At 49.1% G+C, this 18,100-nt stretch overlaps 2 protein-coding genes across 2 annotated transcripts; both read right to left on the bottom strand.

Annotated features, from left to right (window-relative positions):
* Positions 1 to 2,331: 2,331 nt before the first annotated feature.
* On the bottom strand, positions 2,332 to 3,911 carry INHBE (inhibin subunit beta E). The gene is made up of 2 exons (XM_082741977.1): positions 3,480 to 3,911; positions 2,332 to 3,239 (listed from the first exon to the last, which is right to left on the bottom strand). Exons 1-2 carry the CDS (start codon positions 3,775 to 3,777, stop codon positions 2,482 to 2,484), a joined length of 1,056 nt encoding a protein of 351 aa, XP_082598103.1. The 5' UTR covers positions 3,778 to 3,911; the 3' UTR covers positions 2,332 to 2,481.
* Positions 3,912 to 8,163: 4,252 nt separating this feature from the next.
* Positions 8,164 to 18,083, bottom strand: INHBC (inhibin subunit beta C). Its single transcript, XM_082741970.1, has 2 exons — positions 17,628 to 18,083; positions 8,164 to 9,057 (listed from the first exon to the last, which is right to left on the bottom strand). The coding sequence occupies exons 1-2, from the start codon at positions 17,941 to 17,943 to the stop codon at positions 8,312 to 8,314; spliced, it is 1,062 nt and encodes a 353-aa protein (XP_082598096.1). The 5' UTR covers positions 17,944 to 18,083; the 3' UTR covers positions 8,164 to 8,311.
* Positions 18,084 to 18,100: the final 17 nt, after the last annotated feature.

The raw sequence follows: 18,100 nt of genomic DNA, 5'->3' as shown, positions 1-18,100 counted from the left end.
GGATCCTCCCCTTCCCTTGAGGGACCCTATGCTGCCTACCGCCCCCCCCCCGACACGCTGCTGGTGGTGGGCAGTAAATCCCGGCATGGATCCTTGGATCGGCTGCCCACGAAGAGGGCCCCCCCCCACCCTACCCCCAATCCCCAAGCTAGGAAAAAACTAAAAAAATATATTGGGAGGTGGGGGGCGACGAAGACGTTCATCCGAGAAAGATATTATTGGAGGTAGCGTCGTTGATTTTGGTTGGGGCTCTCTGATCATTCCGCCATCCTTTAGTATATCACTGCTGGCCTCACTCTTTCAGTGGAACATGAAGGGGTTAGGACAGATTTGGGGTTTCGTGCAAAGAGGACTGGAACAGAGTTGACTTAGAAGTGAAGGGTCTATAGCGCATACAAGAGACGAGCCGTGGCTGAGGCTCTGGGTGCAGAGTATGCGGTTCACAAGGTTACTAAGAAACCTTCGGACGCGACCGAAAAGAAGCACTGTTCCGCGGAGAACCCCCGCTCTCCTTCATCTCTAAGTTCTGGAGAATGCGGGCACCTCCGCACCTCGGTGCCGCCCGCTGTCTGCAATTCCAGGCTGTCTGCTCCCTCTGCTGGCCGTTCTGGCACATGACACGCTCGGAGTCTCCCAGAGACCGCCCTGGGAGCTGAAGTAGGAGGCTTTAAGGGTCACCCCACCAAAGCCCAGTTAGGAGCCCAGGAAGGGGGTTGCATGAGCCCAAAGAAACGGAAAGCCTCACTAGAAGAGGCTGCTAGTACAGAACGGTAGTGTCTGAGAGGGGAGTGCCTTGCCCCTTCGGATTTGTGGATGCAGGGGAAGGGGCAGCTATTTCAGTCCATTTGATCTTTATGAGAAAGGGGAGAAAAAATGTGAGGAAAAGGAGTCCCCTCCTCTTCCTAGCTCTGCTAGGAAGACAGGCCTCTCCCATCCTAGCTCTGCTTCCAAGAACCACCTCCTCGGGCCTGGAGAGTTAGTAGGTTAACTGTTAAGGCTGAGGATCAAGGGGAAAAGGTGAAATTAGGAAGAGCTCTGAGGCCCTACCAATATGGGTAGTAATTGTAGAGGAACAGTAAGGAGTCCTAGTTGACCCTCTCTCCCCCATATGACTTTGGCCTGGACACCAATTATACCCAGAAGGTCAGGCAAGACCAGTGGTCCTGTCCTAGCCATTTGTCCTTTCTTTTCAGAGAAGCTCTTTTAAAGCAGACTGGTTTTTCCTCCTCACCCAGGTCTCCAGATTAGTGATTCTGTGAGCGCAAGAGCAGGGGGGAGGGGCAGAGGAGGGAGAATCCGACTCCCCACCAAGCAGGGAGCCCAGTGCAATGTCCAGCTCCATCCCAGGATCCCAAGATCATGACCCAGGATCCCAAGATCATGACCTAACTGACTGAGCCACCCAGGTGCCTTTTTTTTTTTTTTTTTTTTAATAAGCTCCCTGCCCAAAGTGGGCTTGAACTAAGAATCCGGAGATTAAGAGTCAAATGCTCTACCCGCTGGGCCACCCAGTCACCCTGCCTTTACACTCTTAAAATTTATTGAATTTTTGTTTATGTGGTTCATGTCAATTTACTATTTTAGAAATTAAAACTGAAAACAGTTTGTAACACAATATACAAGCATTAACAGTGATGTCAAAAAGATGATGTAATCACATGCCACATACCTTCTGGAAAACTCCACTGTATACTTTTGAGATAATGAAAATAAAAAAGGCAAATACCATCTTAGTATTATGAAAATAGTTTTGACCTTGTGAACACTCCTGAAAGGGGTCTCAGGGACCTCCCGAGGTCCTCAGACCTCACCTTGAAAACTATTCCTCCGGACTATCACCCCAGCACTTCTTTATGACTCATACTTGTTGATTTTCCCCCTTATTTTTATTAGGAATATATAAACATTTGTCTCCCCCATGGGTCCTGTCCCCAAAACTGGGAAAAACCAGGGAACTTCTTAGGCTCAGTACCCCTCTCACCCAGCTCCCATTTCTTGGGCTCTCCGAACCTACTTCCTCTTAGCCCCTTGCCCATCTCCTTCTTGACCCTCCCTGGAAGCTCTTCCATAGTTCCTAGCCTGGACACGCCTGCTTCCCCTGTCCCAAGCCTCCTTCCCTCACTTGAGGACTTTCTTTTCTTGTGAGAGACTAACTAATTTTTCTCTGCCTTCTCCTTTCCTCCACTCCTCCCTTACCTCTGCCGCCTTCTCAGAGGGCTTAGGGTAGGAAACCGTGCTTTCTGGGGAGACTCCTTTAGAGAACACACTTTCCCCATCCCCCTACACATCAGCTAGCCTGGAATAGGCAAGAGTCTGGACAAACAAGTGCCCATTTGGGTCCCCTAGGAATCACCCTGGTCATCTGACCACCAGCCTGTTAGGTGGGGGTGTGGATCAGGAATATAATGTCTCCCGCCACAGACGCCCCCTGCCTGGGAACCCCTAACCGATCTCTTTACTCCAAATCCCCAGGTCCTCTCGCTAGCTGCAGCCACAGGCTTCTACCACCATATCTGGCACATCTGTCTTGACCACATTGCCATCCCGGTCCAGGTAGAGGAGAGAGAGAGGCCTTCGGGCAGTAGGGACACAGCAGGAAGTACCCAAGGGCCAAGGGTTGTTGGCCTTGAGGAGGCTGAAGACAGCCGAATGGAAGGAGGCAGCAATGCCAGGGCTGCCAGCCAGGTGTGGGGGGCACTGTCCACTGCAGTAATTCAGCTTGTACCCCTCGGGCTGCAGGATCCAGTCCCGCCATCCTAGTTCCTGGAAGTCTACATAGTGGTCTCGCCGGCAGCATAAGGGGGTCTCAGGCTCACAGGTGGGGGTCCTCCTCCTGGCCCGGCCTGCTCCAGGCTCATTGGGCCGGATCTTAAGCTCCAGGAAGGGCTGCTGGTCTCCCGCCGTGTCCAGGAGCCGCAGAGGCTGCTGGGCAGAGGTGGCGTTGCCTTCTAGGCGTCCGCAGTTCAGCTGAAGCTTCAGGACGGTGGACTCCTCGGCCCTCAAGCCACTAGGGGGCAGAGTGAGGGCATGCCAGCCCGGGGCCGTCATCTGGTGCTCAGCCAGGAGTTTGCCGGACCCTGGGTGCCTGCTCCTTGGGCTCCATTGGAAGATCCTCAAGGAAGGCGTGCCAGGAAGGGTGGGGAGCACGTGCAGCCAAAGGCGAGCATGGTACAGGTGGTGGGACTGAGCTGTGGACAGGTGGAAGGTGAGCACGGAGCTGCAGGGTGAAGTGGAGGAATCTGCCGGAGAGATGGAGAAGGGATGGAGGAATGTGAGCAGTGATGAGCTCTCCTCTGAGACTCCTGCCACCCCCTCCCGCTGCTTTCCTGAGCCCCTTTAGAAGACACAGGGACTGCCTTGTGTACTCCGTCCTGCATAACCAGTCAACTCCTCCTCCTCCCACACCCTGCCTTTTCTGTCGGTCTCCCGTTCCGCCTCCCTCTCCCTGTCTGCTCTCTGCCTGCCCCTCCTTCACCCACCTGTGATGGTAGCAAAGCTGATGACTTCCTCCCCTTTTGCAGGAGCCACACTTCCTGGCTGCAGTCTCCGGAGGGCTCTGGCCAGCGCTGCCTGGGGTGGAGGGTGAGTTATTCTGGGACGACTGGTCATATGCAGCCCCTCCAAGATCTGCTGCTTGGCTAGCTCCAGTACCAAAGCGCGTTCTGCCTGGGGCACCAGCGTGGGACCTCCACAGGAGGGACATACAGACCCTGCCCCCTGTGCCCACACCAGTGCCCACAGCAGCACCAGCTGGGGCTGGACATCAGGGAGCCCCATGCTCCCGGTGAATGGCCCTGGGTTGGGTCAGGAGCCTCAGATGGCAGGTGCTCCTTCTGTTGATCTGATTGCGTGGAAGCCAATGAGGGCACAGGGGCAGCAGCGGCTGTGCCACACCTAGCCTCGGCCAAGGGTAGAGCCACCTGCCTTCTATTGCCTGGGACTCAGGAAGGCAGTATGTGGATGGTCCTATGGGTGGCTGTGTTTAGCGCAGTCTGCCAGTTTGACCCTCACAGCTCATGGCTGGTTACTGACTGGGGCCTCTTTAGAGCCACAACCCGGGGCTCCCTCACTTAGTGGTCAGCCAGCAGACCTACCCTCTGAGCCCCGGGATTGGCTGGCTGTACTGCCCATCAGGGCCCTGCAGGGGGCGGAGGTCCCCCCTCCACCCCCCGGGAACTCCGGTTTCACCATCTGGCCTGGTCATTGAGTTTGAGATATGGGTAAGGGGGTGGGGGTGCAGTGTTAACACGCATGATGCAAGAAAGAGAATGATTTCACATGCTCAGTCCCCAAGGTCTGGGGCTCGGGGGAGGGACTCATAGGGGCAAGGTGGGGAGGGCAATTTCCCCCCCAAACCTCTAGTCCTTCTAGCTTACCCAGACACCTTTGCTGCAGCAGTTCTTAGAGGCAGCTGTTAGTTCCACTGGTTATTTCTCCATGGTCTCTGGGCCTGAAGAACTCTGGTCTCTCTCTTCCTAGCAATGGGGTTGGAACGGGGGGAGTCCTCCTGCCCAGGCCAAGGTGGCAGTGCCACGGGGCACAGAAGTCACCTCCTGACCCTGCTTATGCTGGCTGCCCAGAGTCCAGTTGGACTGGAGCACAGCGTGGAAGAGGGCTAGAGCGTGGTGGGGGTGGGGGGGGGCATGTTCCTACGATGTCGGGGGGAAACCCAGAGAGGTAGGGGAGGCAGTGATGCAATCTTACAGCAGGACACAGTCTATCAAGGCTGGCAGAAGGGCGTGGGACTTGGGAACACCCATACCTACATACTGGGTCTCTTTAAGGGGACTGTGAGAGTTACGTAAATTCGGGACATCCTAGGAGTGGCTGGAGGCCTCCATGAAAAGGGGCAGGACATGGGAGGTTTAAGGACTTTGAAGAGCAAAGCAAGATAAGTGGGGTGACATTAGCTCCAATCCCAGCCCTTCCTCACTGACAAAATGGGAAGGCCATGGCCCCTCCACCTTGAACTTAAGATGGTAGACTTAATGCTGTCCTTTCTCCTTATGCCCGCAGTTTCTTCAAGAAGCTAGAAGACTGTGATTTGGACACAGGCCGCGACTCCATCTTATTAAGCTCCCACGTGTGTAGCCAGTGGGGGGGCTGCCAAGAGACTCCCAGATCTGGCACCAGGGGGAGAAAGGTGGCACTTTGGGGACTGGGGATCAGTACTGGCAGTGTCCAGCATGTGGCAGTGTAGCGCCACTGGACGGCCGCTGGCTTAGTGCTGACCAGCTTCCCAGGGAATGGGCTGCTCTGAGGAGTAGGGAGCGGCACAGGGCTTTCCAACCTCTCCCTCTGGGAACCTTGCCTCTCCCACAGAAAACAGAGAAGCCAGTCCCCGTGCTCTCCCCTCTCGCCACTACCAAAGAGCAGAGCTGTTGTCAGGCCCCAAATCACCGCTACTTTTGGTTTTAGACCTCGTCCCATTGACACGTGGCGATGGAGCTTGATGACAGGTGACAGGCACGTCCTAGAAACCCAGGGCACTGTGTGCCGGGGGGCGGGGGACGCTGGGGTAGAGAAGGGACAAGGAGACTTTTAGACCCTCCTGTCCTTCCTACATTTTTCCCCAGGCGGAAACATATTCAAGTTCTCTGTCCAGTCCTCTCCTTCCCCGTTCTGAGCAACCTCTCTGTTGGTTGAGGCTGGTGAGAAGGAGTCCTCTACCCCTGGGGTCTGGAACATCAAACTGCAAAGAAGTTTCTGCCCATAGTGGTGTCTCAGAGAGCTTATCTGTTGGGGCCAGGAGACAGAGTCAAGGGAAGCAGCATCAAGTGCTTGCAGGAGTCACTGACTCCTCTTCTCCCCTACCCTCTATCAGGTGCCCCCAATTTTCGGCTCTTCCTACCCTCTTGTTGCTGTGCCTGGCCTGGCCCTACCTCCCCACTGACACTTACGTCAGAACCCAGCTATAAATATGCTCTTAGCATCTTAGTCACTTTCCCCAAGAAGTTCTCCCAGGTTATAAATACCCCAGCCATCTGCCTCACAGGCCCGCCCTACCAACCTGGTTGGGTGCTGGGGGGGAGGGACAGGCTCGGGGGACGGGTAAGAAGGGAGAAGAAGCCCGAGTGGTTATCTTGCCCACATGAGAGAAGCCTGACACAGTCTAGAGTTAGGGGCCAAGAGGCTCTGGAAGCCAAGGTTTGGAAGAAGACAGACCCACTCTTTCCCTTTTACAACAGGCAGAGCCAAAAAGAAAGGGAGTTAATACTGATTCTGTGTTTATTTTAAAATTTGTTGTTTTGCTCATGATGGATCTTTTTGGCATTCATTTTGCTGCTTTAAAAACATAGCATTGAGATATTATTTATCTCAGCTGATGAATTTCTTGGCATCCCCTTACAATTTGTCCCCCAAAGTGACTGCCTTACTTCACCTCACCTTAATCTTGGCCCTGGGGACTGAAGCTGGAGTTGGAGGGAGAGAGGTCAGATCTAGGGAAGGGGTGGCTTGTAAGGAGAGGAGACACCGTGGGAGGGGGAGGAAGGGGCACAGAAGACTTCCTTAGATGTTCTCCTTAGATGAAGATCTCCTCCAGGCAAAGGTGGCATGACTTCTGTGGGTTGTTCAGGAAGTCCCACGTCTCAGATATGCAGGTCGCCTAAGAAGACCCCCTTCAGACTTTCTCCTCTACGGTTCCTCTTCCAGGGACCTCAGACCCTGGGAGGAGGGAGCTATACACTGAGCAAACACAGACATCATGTTACCCAAAGGACACGTGGGTTTTGCGCAAACTCGGCCTTGGGCTGCAGACAATATCGACCCCATGGTTCAGGGCTGTCCAACCAAAGGGAGGGGATGATGGGGAAAGAAGGGCAAAGGTCTAGAGGGGACCGAGTCTCAGAGCAAATACCGCCCCTCCTCATTCCATGCCTTCTTTTTCTTCTCCCTGTCCTATGCAAGTGACTCTTGGCCAGTTCCAGCTTCTGGGCAGGTCTCCTGGATGGAGGCCTGGGGGTCAGTGAGGGAAAGCCACCAGCCAACTCTGAGCCCTGCCTCTGCCTCCCCCAACATGTGTGCTCCTAGGATGTCAGCCTACTTGCTGACTGAGCAATGATCTGTTTCATCTCTTAGAGTGAGTATGGAGGGAAAAGAAGAGCAGATAAAACCTGTCTTTATTGGTTCTGAGACCAGCAAAGATGGTTCTGGGGCAGAGGAAGAGGCCTAAGAAAGAAGAGGAGGAAGCCTAGGAAAGGAAGAGGCATGAAATGTGGGATAGACATAATAGCTCAGCCCTGAGGAGCCTGGGTGAGAGAGAGCAGAAGTGGGCCAGGTGGGTAGACACTGGGTCATCCTTGGTTTCAGCCAGGGTCCTGGCAAGAGACAAAAGAACCATTCAGTTGTCTGTTTGCATCACTAAGAACACTTAATGAAGACCTTATTTATGGATGTGTAGGCAGGGTTAAGAGAATGAAGGATGAATGTTGAGGCTCCCAGAGACTAGCAAGAGTGGAAAGCCCCTAGTGCGGAAGCAGTGATATCAGAATCTAGGTAGAACTGGGGCCAGGGGGAGCCAGATAGGAGCTGTAGGGACAGACCACAACCACAGTCACACAGATACATGGCACCTAGGCAGAGGGAACAGGAATAAGAAATATCCTGACCTCTATCTCCCCCTATCCTTTGATCTCCTGCTTGTGTCAGCCCTTAGCCAAATTCAGCAGGAAGCCAGGGACCAAAGGAGCTGAGGTGAGTCAGCCCTTAAGGGCATAGAGTGGAGCAGAGAAGGACAAAGAATGGATGAGGGTGTGCCAAGAGAGCCTTAGCAACCCACCAGGGCCAATAAGGGGCTCGAGATACAGGGAAGAGTAACTTTGGACAGCAGGGATCTAATCTTCAGTGAATCTAAGAAAGGAGCTCTCTGGTAATCCAGAAAATCAGGGGAAGGGGCTGGGTCAACTCCTCCTGGAGTGACAGCCATCAAGTGGGAAGAGCAGGGAAGTACCGTGGATTATGGGATGGATTAAGGATGGGCTATGGATGGCTTTGCCTGGGATCTAGATGGCACTGCTCACGGTTGCAGATGGGATCAGAGTCCCTGGGGTGGCACTTGAGCCTGGGAGGCTTGCTGGATAGACTGTGCCCTAGGAGAGAAACTGGTGGTCACGAAGATGGTACAGTGACTCTCCTTAGATGAAGATCTCCTCAAGCCACAGATGGGATAATTTCCACAGTTTTCCCAGGAAGAGGGAGTCCTCCTTCTGGACAGAAGCAGTAATGGGGTCATTCCCTCCTCTCCAGGAAGGGTACCTCTGTGAGGGCATGTTTGCTTACTCCCACCTTGGGCTGCCCATCCACACGTGGACTAACTACAGCCACAGGCCTCGACCACCATGTCAGGTATGTCAGTCTTGACAATGTTACTGTCCCTGTCATAGTAGAGCAGAGAGAGGGGGCGCCGGGCCGTGGGCACACAGCATGAGCCCCCTCCCGCAGTCCCTGATGCCGTGTTGGCCTTGAGGAGGTTGAGCACTGCGGTGTGGAAGGAGGCGGCAATGCCGGGCATGCCTGCCACGTGCAGTGGGCACTGCCCCGTGCAGAAGTTCATTGCATAGCCCTCGGGCTGAATGATCCAGTCGTGCCAGCCAATCTCACGGAAGTCCACAAAGAACTCTTGCCGACAACACATCCTGGACCCACCCTGACAGTTGATTCCTCGCCGGTGAAGCCGGTGCTTGCCCCCAACTTTGACCTTGGCTGTCACAAAAGGCCTATGGGCAGCCTCACCCAGTATGATGGAGCTCTGGGCTCCCTGGCTTTCAGCCACCAGCTCCAGGGTCAAGTGGCCTTGACTACAGGCAGCCTGAGCTTCAGGCCCCAGAAAGAGCCGCTGCCAGCCACTGGCATCCACCTCCAGCTGGTGCTGAGTGGCCAAGGTGAGGTTGGTGTCACGTAAGCCTACCACAAGGATCCTCAGCTTCAGAGTCCAGGTGGTATTGGGAGGGATCTGTACAAAGAACACGAGGCTGGCCTGCTGGATCTCCATGCCACTAGCAGTTCTGTCAGAGGAGAAGTGGAAATCAAGACGAGTCTGGTTGATGTTGGAGAGGCCTGTGAACACAAGAAGCCCCAGTCACCATGGCCTTCTGAGTGTCAATTCTATCAGCTACCTTGTTATTCTCAGCATACTGGAACTCTGCAGCCCTCGGTATTGTTGACCACCCTTTTTTTCTTGAAAATCTTCTCTTTCTTGGCTTCTATGACACAACTCTTACGATTATTCCTTGATTTTCTTTGTTGGCTTTTCTTTCTCTGGCCATCCGTTCAGTGCAAGAGTTCTCCAAAGTTTGTCTCTGACCTTCATTTCCTTTTGCTCTACACTGAGAGGAGTTCTTACCCACACTCATGGTCAGCCAACACGCTTTTTATGGCAGTGATTCCCAAATCTGGATGTCTAGTCCAGACCATTTTGCACCTCTGGACTGGACATATAGATCTGGAAATCAACAAGCTTCAGGTGTAAATTTCTAACTACTTAATTTTGTCACATGAATGTCCTGCCGGCACATTCAAATCAATTTTTTCCTAAGTGGAAATCCTTTTCCTTGCTATCCGCCCCTCTTTCTGTTCTTAGAATTGGGGGCACCACTACCTTCCTTATCACCACTAGAAACTCTGTGAGCACCCCCTCACTGCCCATATCCAGTCTTTCACCACAATGAATCTATGTATGTCTCCTGTCACTATTACTCTTCTCCAATTTTCTCTCTTCATCCTTCTCCTGCCCCTACCGAAACACCTTAATTGGGTTTCTGTTCCCTCCACTCCACTGAAACTGCTCTTGTCAGGATCACCAACTCTTTCCATATTGCCGATTCCAATGGTTTCACCTCTTTATATTCATCTTATTTGATCTTTAAGCAGTGTTTGACACATTTATCATTCCCTCCTTGAAATATTTCCTTCTCTCGGTTTTTGTGACTCTGGCCACTTTATCTTAGTCTCTTGTTGACAGCTCCTCTTCCTCTGCCTGACCACTGTATGTTGAAGATTCTGAACTCCCTTCTTTTCACTCTGTATATTCATTTCTAGAAGGCTATCGTCAGTTCCCATGGCTTTCTATTCCATCTGTATGCTGATGACTCCCAAATATATATATCCCTGGCCCTGACCTCTCCCTGATCCTCAGGGCTTCTATTTCCAGCTGCTGAGCTGATATTCTATTTGGTTATCTAGTGATATCTCAAAATTTTCATGTTCACAGATAAACTCTAGATTTATCTCCCCAACCCAAACCTATTCCTTCTCCAACCCAATTCCCTATAAAGGCATTGCTTAAGCCAAAGCCTTGATTACCCTCATCCCCCACTTTAAAATTACCTGCAAGATCTGGGGCATCTGGGTGGCTCAGCTGGTTAAGCATCTGACTCTTGATTTCAGCTCATGTTATGACCTCAGGGTCATGAGATGGAGTCCTGCATCGGGATCCATGCTCAGCATGAAGTCTGCTTGAGATTCTTCCTCTCCCTCTGCCTCTGCCCCTCCCCTCCGCTTGTGCATACTCTCTCAAAATAAATAAATAAATAAAATCTTTTAAAAAATAAAAAAATAAAATTATCTGCAAGATCTGCCAACTGTATCTCCAGTTCATAAAATAATTTCACTTATACCTGTCTCCTTTACTACATATTAGTTCACAATCACCTTTTTCTTGAATTATAACAATACCTTCCCAAGTGGTCCACTCTTGTCCTCCAAACCGTTCTCTCTATATCAGCCAGCGTGCATTTTATTACGTAAATCTGATCAGCTTAATCTCTTCAGCTTCAGACTCTTCAAAGGCTTCCCATTGCTATTTGAATAAAATCTAAGCCTCTTAACACAGAAAACTTGTATGATTAGGCATTCTGCCATCTAATGACTATATTCTACCCATACTGTCTTTTTTCTGCTCCTTGAACTCACTAAACATGGACTCACCTCATGGCTTTTGCACTTGTGCTTCCCCCTGTCTGAAATGTCTTTCCCAGATCTTTGATTGACTGGCTTCTTTTTGGCATTCAGCTCACATGTCTCCTTCTTGTGGGGGTTTCTCTGACAAATCTATCTAAAGCAGCCTTTAATTCCACCTTTGTCTCTCTAACGCATCATCCTGCTTAACTATTTTTATAGCTGCTATGACTCTCTGTAGTCATCTTGTTTTTTTGTTCATTTGTTTACTATGTGCTTCCCCTCCCCTCTTCTCCTCCCCGCTACCCCTCCATCTAGAACGTAAACTCCATGAAGGTAGAGATTGTGCCTGTACTGTTTACCAGTTTCTCTAGTACCTAGTACATAATAAGCTCAATAAACAATTGCTGAATGAACAGAAAGTTCAACTAGGCTTCGTGTGAATTGGAAAGTCAGGAATAACGCTGCTCTTGACAGCTTTCAAACTCAACATGATATCTCCCATCTTGGTGTCTCTAAATAAGTCTATTCCATTCTTCTCTTCCTGTGGATCTACTTCTTCTGCTTGACAGTTTCTTCAGGTCCTAAAATGGTGGCCCCAGTTCCTGAGTCTACAGAATGTTTTACTCAGCTCCTCTAAACTAAAGTGACATAATCTTCCAGTGTCCCAATTTCCAAATCCTTGATGAAAAGTCTGATTGGCTCAACTTATCTTGTTATGTCACTAAGCACCCCACCATTAGAATCTCTCTCTCTTTTAAAGATTTGCTCATTTATTTTAGAGACAGAGACAAAGAGAGAGAGCACAAGCAAGAGGGGCAGAGGAAGAGGGAGAGAAACTCCCAAGTAGACTTTATGTTGAGCATGGAGTCAGACGCAGGGCTCAATCTCATGATCCTGAGATTACAACCTGAGTTCGACAATTAACCAACTGTGCCACCGAGGTGCCCCTACCATTAGAATTTCTTAAGTTACCCTAGTTATGGCAGGCAGAACAAATAAACATCAGGGGCTATGGTAGATTATTACATTGTTGGCCCCCAGTGAAGAACACCTCCCAATATTGATGGCTTTGTGCCATACCTTTCCATATTGTCTGGGCATGGCTATGTGACTTGACTTGGCCAATGAGACATAGGCAACCACAGTGCAAGCAGACACTTGATAAGTACTTACATAATGGTGTTTCACTCTTATGGAAGCCAGTTACCATGTTTTAAAGAAACTTGGGCTAGACTAATGGATGAGGAGGAACCATGTGGAGAGAGACTTTGAGGATCAGAGACCATCTTAGATGTTCTAGCCCCATCTAAGCTCCTGACTGAAGGCAGTTACCTCAGTGCTCTCAGCTACTCCTCAGATGGACATAAAGAATTGTCCAGATAAGTCCAGTCAAAGCACAAAAATCATCAGAAATATCGAATTTCTTGTTTTAAGCCTCTATGTTTGTGCCGATTAGTTATATTAATAGGTAACTGAAACAGAAATAAGTAACAGAGTGCTTGGGTGCTCCATAGCAAAGACGTAAAATTTGTAGCCTTGGCCTTGGGACTGGGTGACAGGCAGAGGTTGGAAGGATGGTGAGGAGACTGTTAGTGAAGGTAGGAAGAACAGTGAAGAAATTGCTATCAGATCCTGGAGAAAGGGGAACCTGTGTTATGCATTGGCTATCATCTGTGGTAACTTGGAAGCTAGAAATGGCATCTAACAAAGTTGTGAATTTAGCTAAAGATATTTCCAGGCAGAATGCTGAAAGTGCCAATTGGCTTATTTTAGCTGCCTATGATAAGGCATTTCAGGAGTGAGATGAACTAAAAAAGGAACTGTTCAATTTTCAAGCAGAATTTAGAGAAAATATTTCCAACAGGACTTGCTAGATTGAACAATAAGATATTTTTTCATTCCTCACCTCTTTGTCTGGCAAAAGATTCTTAAAGTAAGAAATGATCTTGAGGCAAAAATCAAATCCAGGGAATTGCCAGTAATATATGGCCTCAGAGTGAAGATCAAAACATTTAATAATGGGACAACTATAAGACCCTTTGTTAAGATCTAACACTTTGTTAAAAACTAAAAAAAAATTAAGATGATGTTCTATAGATCTTGTCAACTAGACAAAAGGGTTTCTAAGAATCTTAAGAGTATTTATCAGTCCATAACACTTTGACTTGCAACCTAAAGAGGGGTCTGTCTTGATATCAAGTTGAGTGCCTTTTTGTCTAACTGAGTAGATTACAATTTGTTATTTAGAAGGCCCACAGGGTTTTACAGAGAATTTTAGTAGCAAAAGCAGCACAAGTTTGGACTAAAAGAGCCAGAGATGATTCAAAGTGAAAAGAGGTCTCTGGGCCCCCAACCTCTTTGGCCCGGAAGCAGGCTGAGAAAACCGCTCAGCCACAGACACCCGTCATTTCCAATCTAAAAGGAAAGACATCTCAGAGGGTGGAGCCAAGGGCTGAAACAGTTCTAGAAGTCAAGGAGAACACTGGTGGGCTCTCTTTAAGAAGCGAGAAAAATCCTAGAAGTAGAACTAAGCCCTAACCAAAGGAATTCTGGATTTAGGGGAGACTTGAGATATGTGCCTGGCTGGATATCAGAACTTTCATGGATCAGTCACTGGTCTGTGTCCCCCACTCCCCTGTCTCCCGTACTGAACAGGAGTATCTGTTATGGTGACCCTGTCCCTGTGTGAGCATTGTATGTTAGATGTGTGGGAGGCAGATAACTTGTAGTTTTAGGTCACAGGCAGTGGTATGCTGGTAAATGTTTAGCAACTGGATTCCAGAGGGAAATAAATCCCGATTCGTAGTGCTTGCCAATTTCTGTGGTTTAAATTCTCCCACCACGGCCAATTTCAAATTATTCATGTGACATCACTGGATGCGGAGCTGGGAGATGTTCATAATTTGTTCTCATGAGCCCATATAAGTCACTTCCAGTACATTACTGAAGCCCCCACCCCCATTTCCCCAGAGCCCCCAGCTCTCTTACTTCCAGCAAGAACAATACTCAGGTCTTGCTTTCACACTATTATGTGGATGATAGCTTAAATTGGAATAAAAACTTCAAGCTAGCATATCCAAATGCAAAAGGTAGAATCCAGGGGTGCCTGGGTGGCTCAGTCAGTTAAGCGTAGGTCAGGTCATGATCCCAGGGTCCTGAGATCGAGCCCCTGCATCGGACTCTGTGCTCAGCAGGGAATCTGCCCACTCCCTCTGCTGATCCCCCTGCTTGTGCTCTCTCTCTCAAATAAATAAATAAAATATTAAAAAAAAAAAAAAGAAAAGGTACAATCCAAGTGTCAGTCATTCTCATGATGTCATCTCAGATCGGGCCCCCTCAGTCTGAATGTTGTACTCATTCATTGATTAGCAAATATGTGGAAAGTGTATAGACTTTGAAGTCAGAGAGAACAGTATTTGAATTCTGCCCCTTGCAAGCTATATGACCTTGGCCATGTAAATGATCTTCTTTGAGTGTCAGTCTGCTTTTCTGCAATGGGAATAATAAACTCCACTTTGTGGGGTGGTTATTGAAGATTAAGTGAGATGAGACAGGCATACTAAATACCAGGTAGCCATCATTATTGCCACAATGTTGCCAGGAACTGCTGTCAGTGATACAAAGGTAGAAGCACAAAAACAAAGACAAAATAAAACAAAATCCCAGAATCTGGGTGTTTAAAGAAGTCATGGTTCGTGTTCATCTGTCCACCTTGTACTCATCCAGTCCAAGCTACTTTTCAACTCCAAATGCAATTTACTCCTTCAGACTTTTATTTACATTTCCCCCCTCCGTTTAGAATGTTGTTTACTGTTTTCTACCCATCTAAGCCTAACTTATTCTACAACACCAGTCCATTTGCAATCTTCTGAAAGACTTCCCTGTCTCACTAGGTCCGATGAATAATCCCTGGCCCAGCAAGCAATGGGCCCTCCTTTAGCATTATTTCATTCTGTTTTACCTTCTAATTATTTATTCCCAGCAACTACAACCCTCATGGCAGGAGCTCAGCCTTCAATTTCTTGCTCTCTCCCACCTTAACCTTCTAAGAATGTTACCCGTATTAGTTCATTTAATTCTCCCAAATATCCTCTCACTATCCCCATTTTTCAAATGAGAAAACCATTAACAACTCAGGTCATACAGTAATAAGCAACTGAACAAGGATTTGAACCCAGGCTTATCTGGCTCCAGAGTTGGTGTTCTTATAGGCAGGGCGCCGGGGTGGCTCACTTGGTTAAGGGTCTACCTTCAGCTCAGGTCATGACCTCAGGGTCCTGGGATCAAGCAGTGCATCGGGCTCTCTGTTCAGCAGGGAGCCTGCTTCGCCATCCCCCCCCCTCCACTTGCCTCTCTGCCTACTTGTGATCTCTCTCTCTCTGTCAAATAAATAAATAAAATCTTAAAAAAAAAAAAAAAAAGCATCTGACTTGATTTTTTCTTAGGTCATGATCTCAGGTTCATGAGATGGAGCCTTGCATTGGGCCCTGTGCTGGGCGTGGAGCCTGCTTAAGTTTCTCTATCTCCCTCTTCCTCCTTCTCTACCCCTCCCCCAACTCAAGTTTATGCTCTACTCTTGCTCTCTCTCAAATAAATAAATAAATATTTGTCATAGGCAGAAGCCCCCTTTTGAATTACAATAGGGTCTCACACATCACTAGGGATTCTACACTGCATTCAAGCTGACTTACAGCATGGTTTGGTTGTTTAACACAACCAATGCTTATTGAATATCTAGTATGTTCATGAGATGCTGAGTAGTATAGCTACTCTGTAGCTACTCAGTAGCTAGGCTATCTTGCTCCACCACTTACCAGTCATGTGACCTTGAAGAATTACTCAACTTTTTTTTTTTTAATAAGCTCTTTGCCCAATGTGGGGTTTGAACTCACCACCCCAAGATCAAAAGTTGCATGTTCTACCAGCTGAGCCAGTCAGGTGCCCCAAGTACTTAACCTCTTTGTGCCTCAGTTTCAATTACTGCTTTTATTTTATTTTATTTATTTATTTTTTAAAGATTTTTATTTATTTATTTGACAGACAGAGATCACAAGTAGGCAGAGAGGCAGACAGAGAGAGAGAAGGGAAGCAGGCTCCCCGCTGAGCAGAGAGCCCGATGTGGGGCTCCACCTGAGGATCCTGGGATCATGACCTGAGCTGAAAGCAGAAGCTTTAACCCACTGAGCCACCCAGGTGCCCCTCAGTAACTGTTTTTAAAGATTGATTGATTGATTGATTGATTCATTTATTTAGAGCACCTGACGGGGCAGAGGGATAGAATTCCCAAGCAGAATTCCCACTGAACTTGAAACTCTGGGTTCAATTTCATGACTCTGAGATCATGACTTGAGTTGAAATCAGGAGTTGAATGTTTAACTGACTGAGCCACCTGGTGCCCCACAGTTTCAGTATCTTTTTTTTTTTTTAATTAAAGATTTTATTTATTTATTTGACAGACAGAGATCACAAGTAGGCAGAGAGGCAGGCAGAGGGAGGTGGAGAGAGGGGGTAGGGGAAGCAGTCTCCCTGCTGAGCAGAGAGCCCCATGCAGGGGGATGGGGGGGCATGCGGGGCACGATTCCAGGACCCTGAGATGACCTGAGCCAAAGGCAGAGGCTTTAAACCACTGAGCCACCCAGGTGCCCCAGTTTCAGTATCTTTAAAATGGGGATAACAATTATACTTGTCTCACTGGGTTGTTGCAAGGATCTTAAGGAGTTAGTGTATGTAAAAAACTTAGAATAATGTAAATAGATAAAAGTGTTAGTAATTTCTACTATACACTAGCTTCTGGTGATAACATGAAGAATAAATGATAGAACCTGACCTCAAGGGGTCAACATATATGGGAAGACAGACTTCACAGAAAACCTGGAAACAGTCATTTCCACACAGAATTCACGTTCTGGGTGAGGTTAGGGGAGCCGCCAGAGAGGAAGCCCCTCATCCTTATGTCAGGGTGGGTTTTTTGAGTATTGGAGTGCTGGCTCTTGAAGGGAAAGGGGAGTTGGTGCTGACGGGGGGAAAGGGGCCAGGAATGGAAAGGACCTTCCAGACCCAAGGAAGAGCTCCTAAGAAGCTCAGAGGCCAAAGAGATCACTTTGTGTTCTGTTCCTAGGGTCCTGTCTCCAAATTCTTGGCCTTCAGCTACCCACTAAATTCTCCAACTTCTCTTTCCTCTCTGGAAGTAACTTTCCCTGTAACTATCCCAAGTATCCCAAGTAACTATCTTCTTGCCTTTATCCATCTTTCTGAGTCCCATTTTGATGTTGTTCTGATGTGAGGACCCAAGGTATTAAGATGGGGGAGCAGGGGTAGGCTGGAGGAGTACTATCGTCCTGGTGTTTTACATTTTCCCTCTTTACTCAGATGAGGCATCTGAGTGTTGGGGGAGACAGGGGCCGGAAAAAGGACAGACTCCCTAGCTCCCAGCTTTAGGGGCCAGGCCCAGGAATTGGATGAGCTCACACCACAGCCTGTGGAAATTTGGGGGAGCCAAAGGAGATGCAGGCAGGCAGTCTCAAAAGAAGTGAAATCTACCCACTTCCCAGCTGCCCATTGGTCAAATTTAAATAAGAGAGAGCAGGGGTGGGGTGGGGTGGGGGAGCCTGGGATTAGGAGATTACTGGGAAGCAAGAGTTGGGAGGGTTTGGGGGAGGGAGTCAGGGGTTAGGCTAGGGAGGAGACTTTTCTATCCTTGGGGGAAGATGTACAGAGCAGGAACCCACCTGTGTCAGCAAAGCTGATGATCTCATATTCCTGTTCCCCATCAGCCTCAGGAAGCGTCCTCTGTGGGGGCCCATGGAGGCGCTGCAGCGCAGTCCTCAGAGCAGCTCTGGACACAGGCCGGTTCAGTGTCGGGCGCTGGCTGAGGCGCAGTTTGTCCAAGATGCGTCTCTTGGCCAGGTCAAGAAGCAGCTCCCGCTGGTGATCCAAGTCCACGGCGGGTCCTTTACATGCTGGACACTGGCTGTCAGAAGCTCTGGGAATGGCCACTGTAGCCGGAGCCAGGAATAGGAAGGCCAGGAGTAATGGAGAGATCATGGCTGGGGGAGGCCCTCTTTTAGTGATATGGTTGAGACAGAGCCGTAAAACCGGGGCTCAGGATCTCAACAGCTGTGGTCTCAACTCCAACCTGGCCGCCAGGGGCCCTGGAAGAAGAGTGTGTCCAGCTGGCATGACTCCTTGTGCAGGGGATAGA

This window comes from Mustela nivalis (genome assembly GCF_964662115.1).
Source record: "Mustela nivalis genome assembly, chromosome: 7".
Lineage (NCBI taxonomy): Eukaryota > Metazoa > Chordata > Mammalia > Carnivora > Mustelidae > Mustela > Mustela nivalis.
Note: the sequence above shows the minus strand (reverse complement) of the source record. Positions and strands in the feature narration are given on the sequence as shown.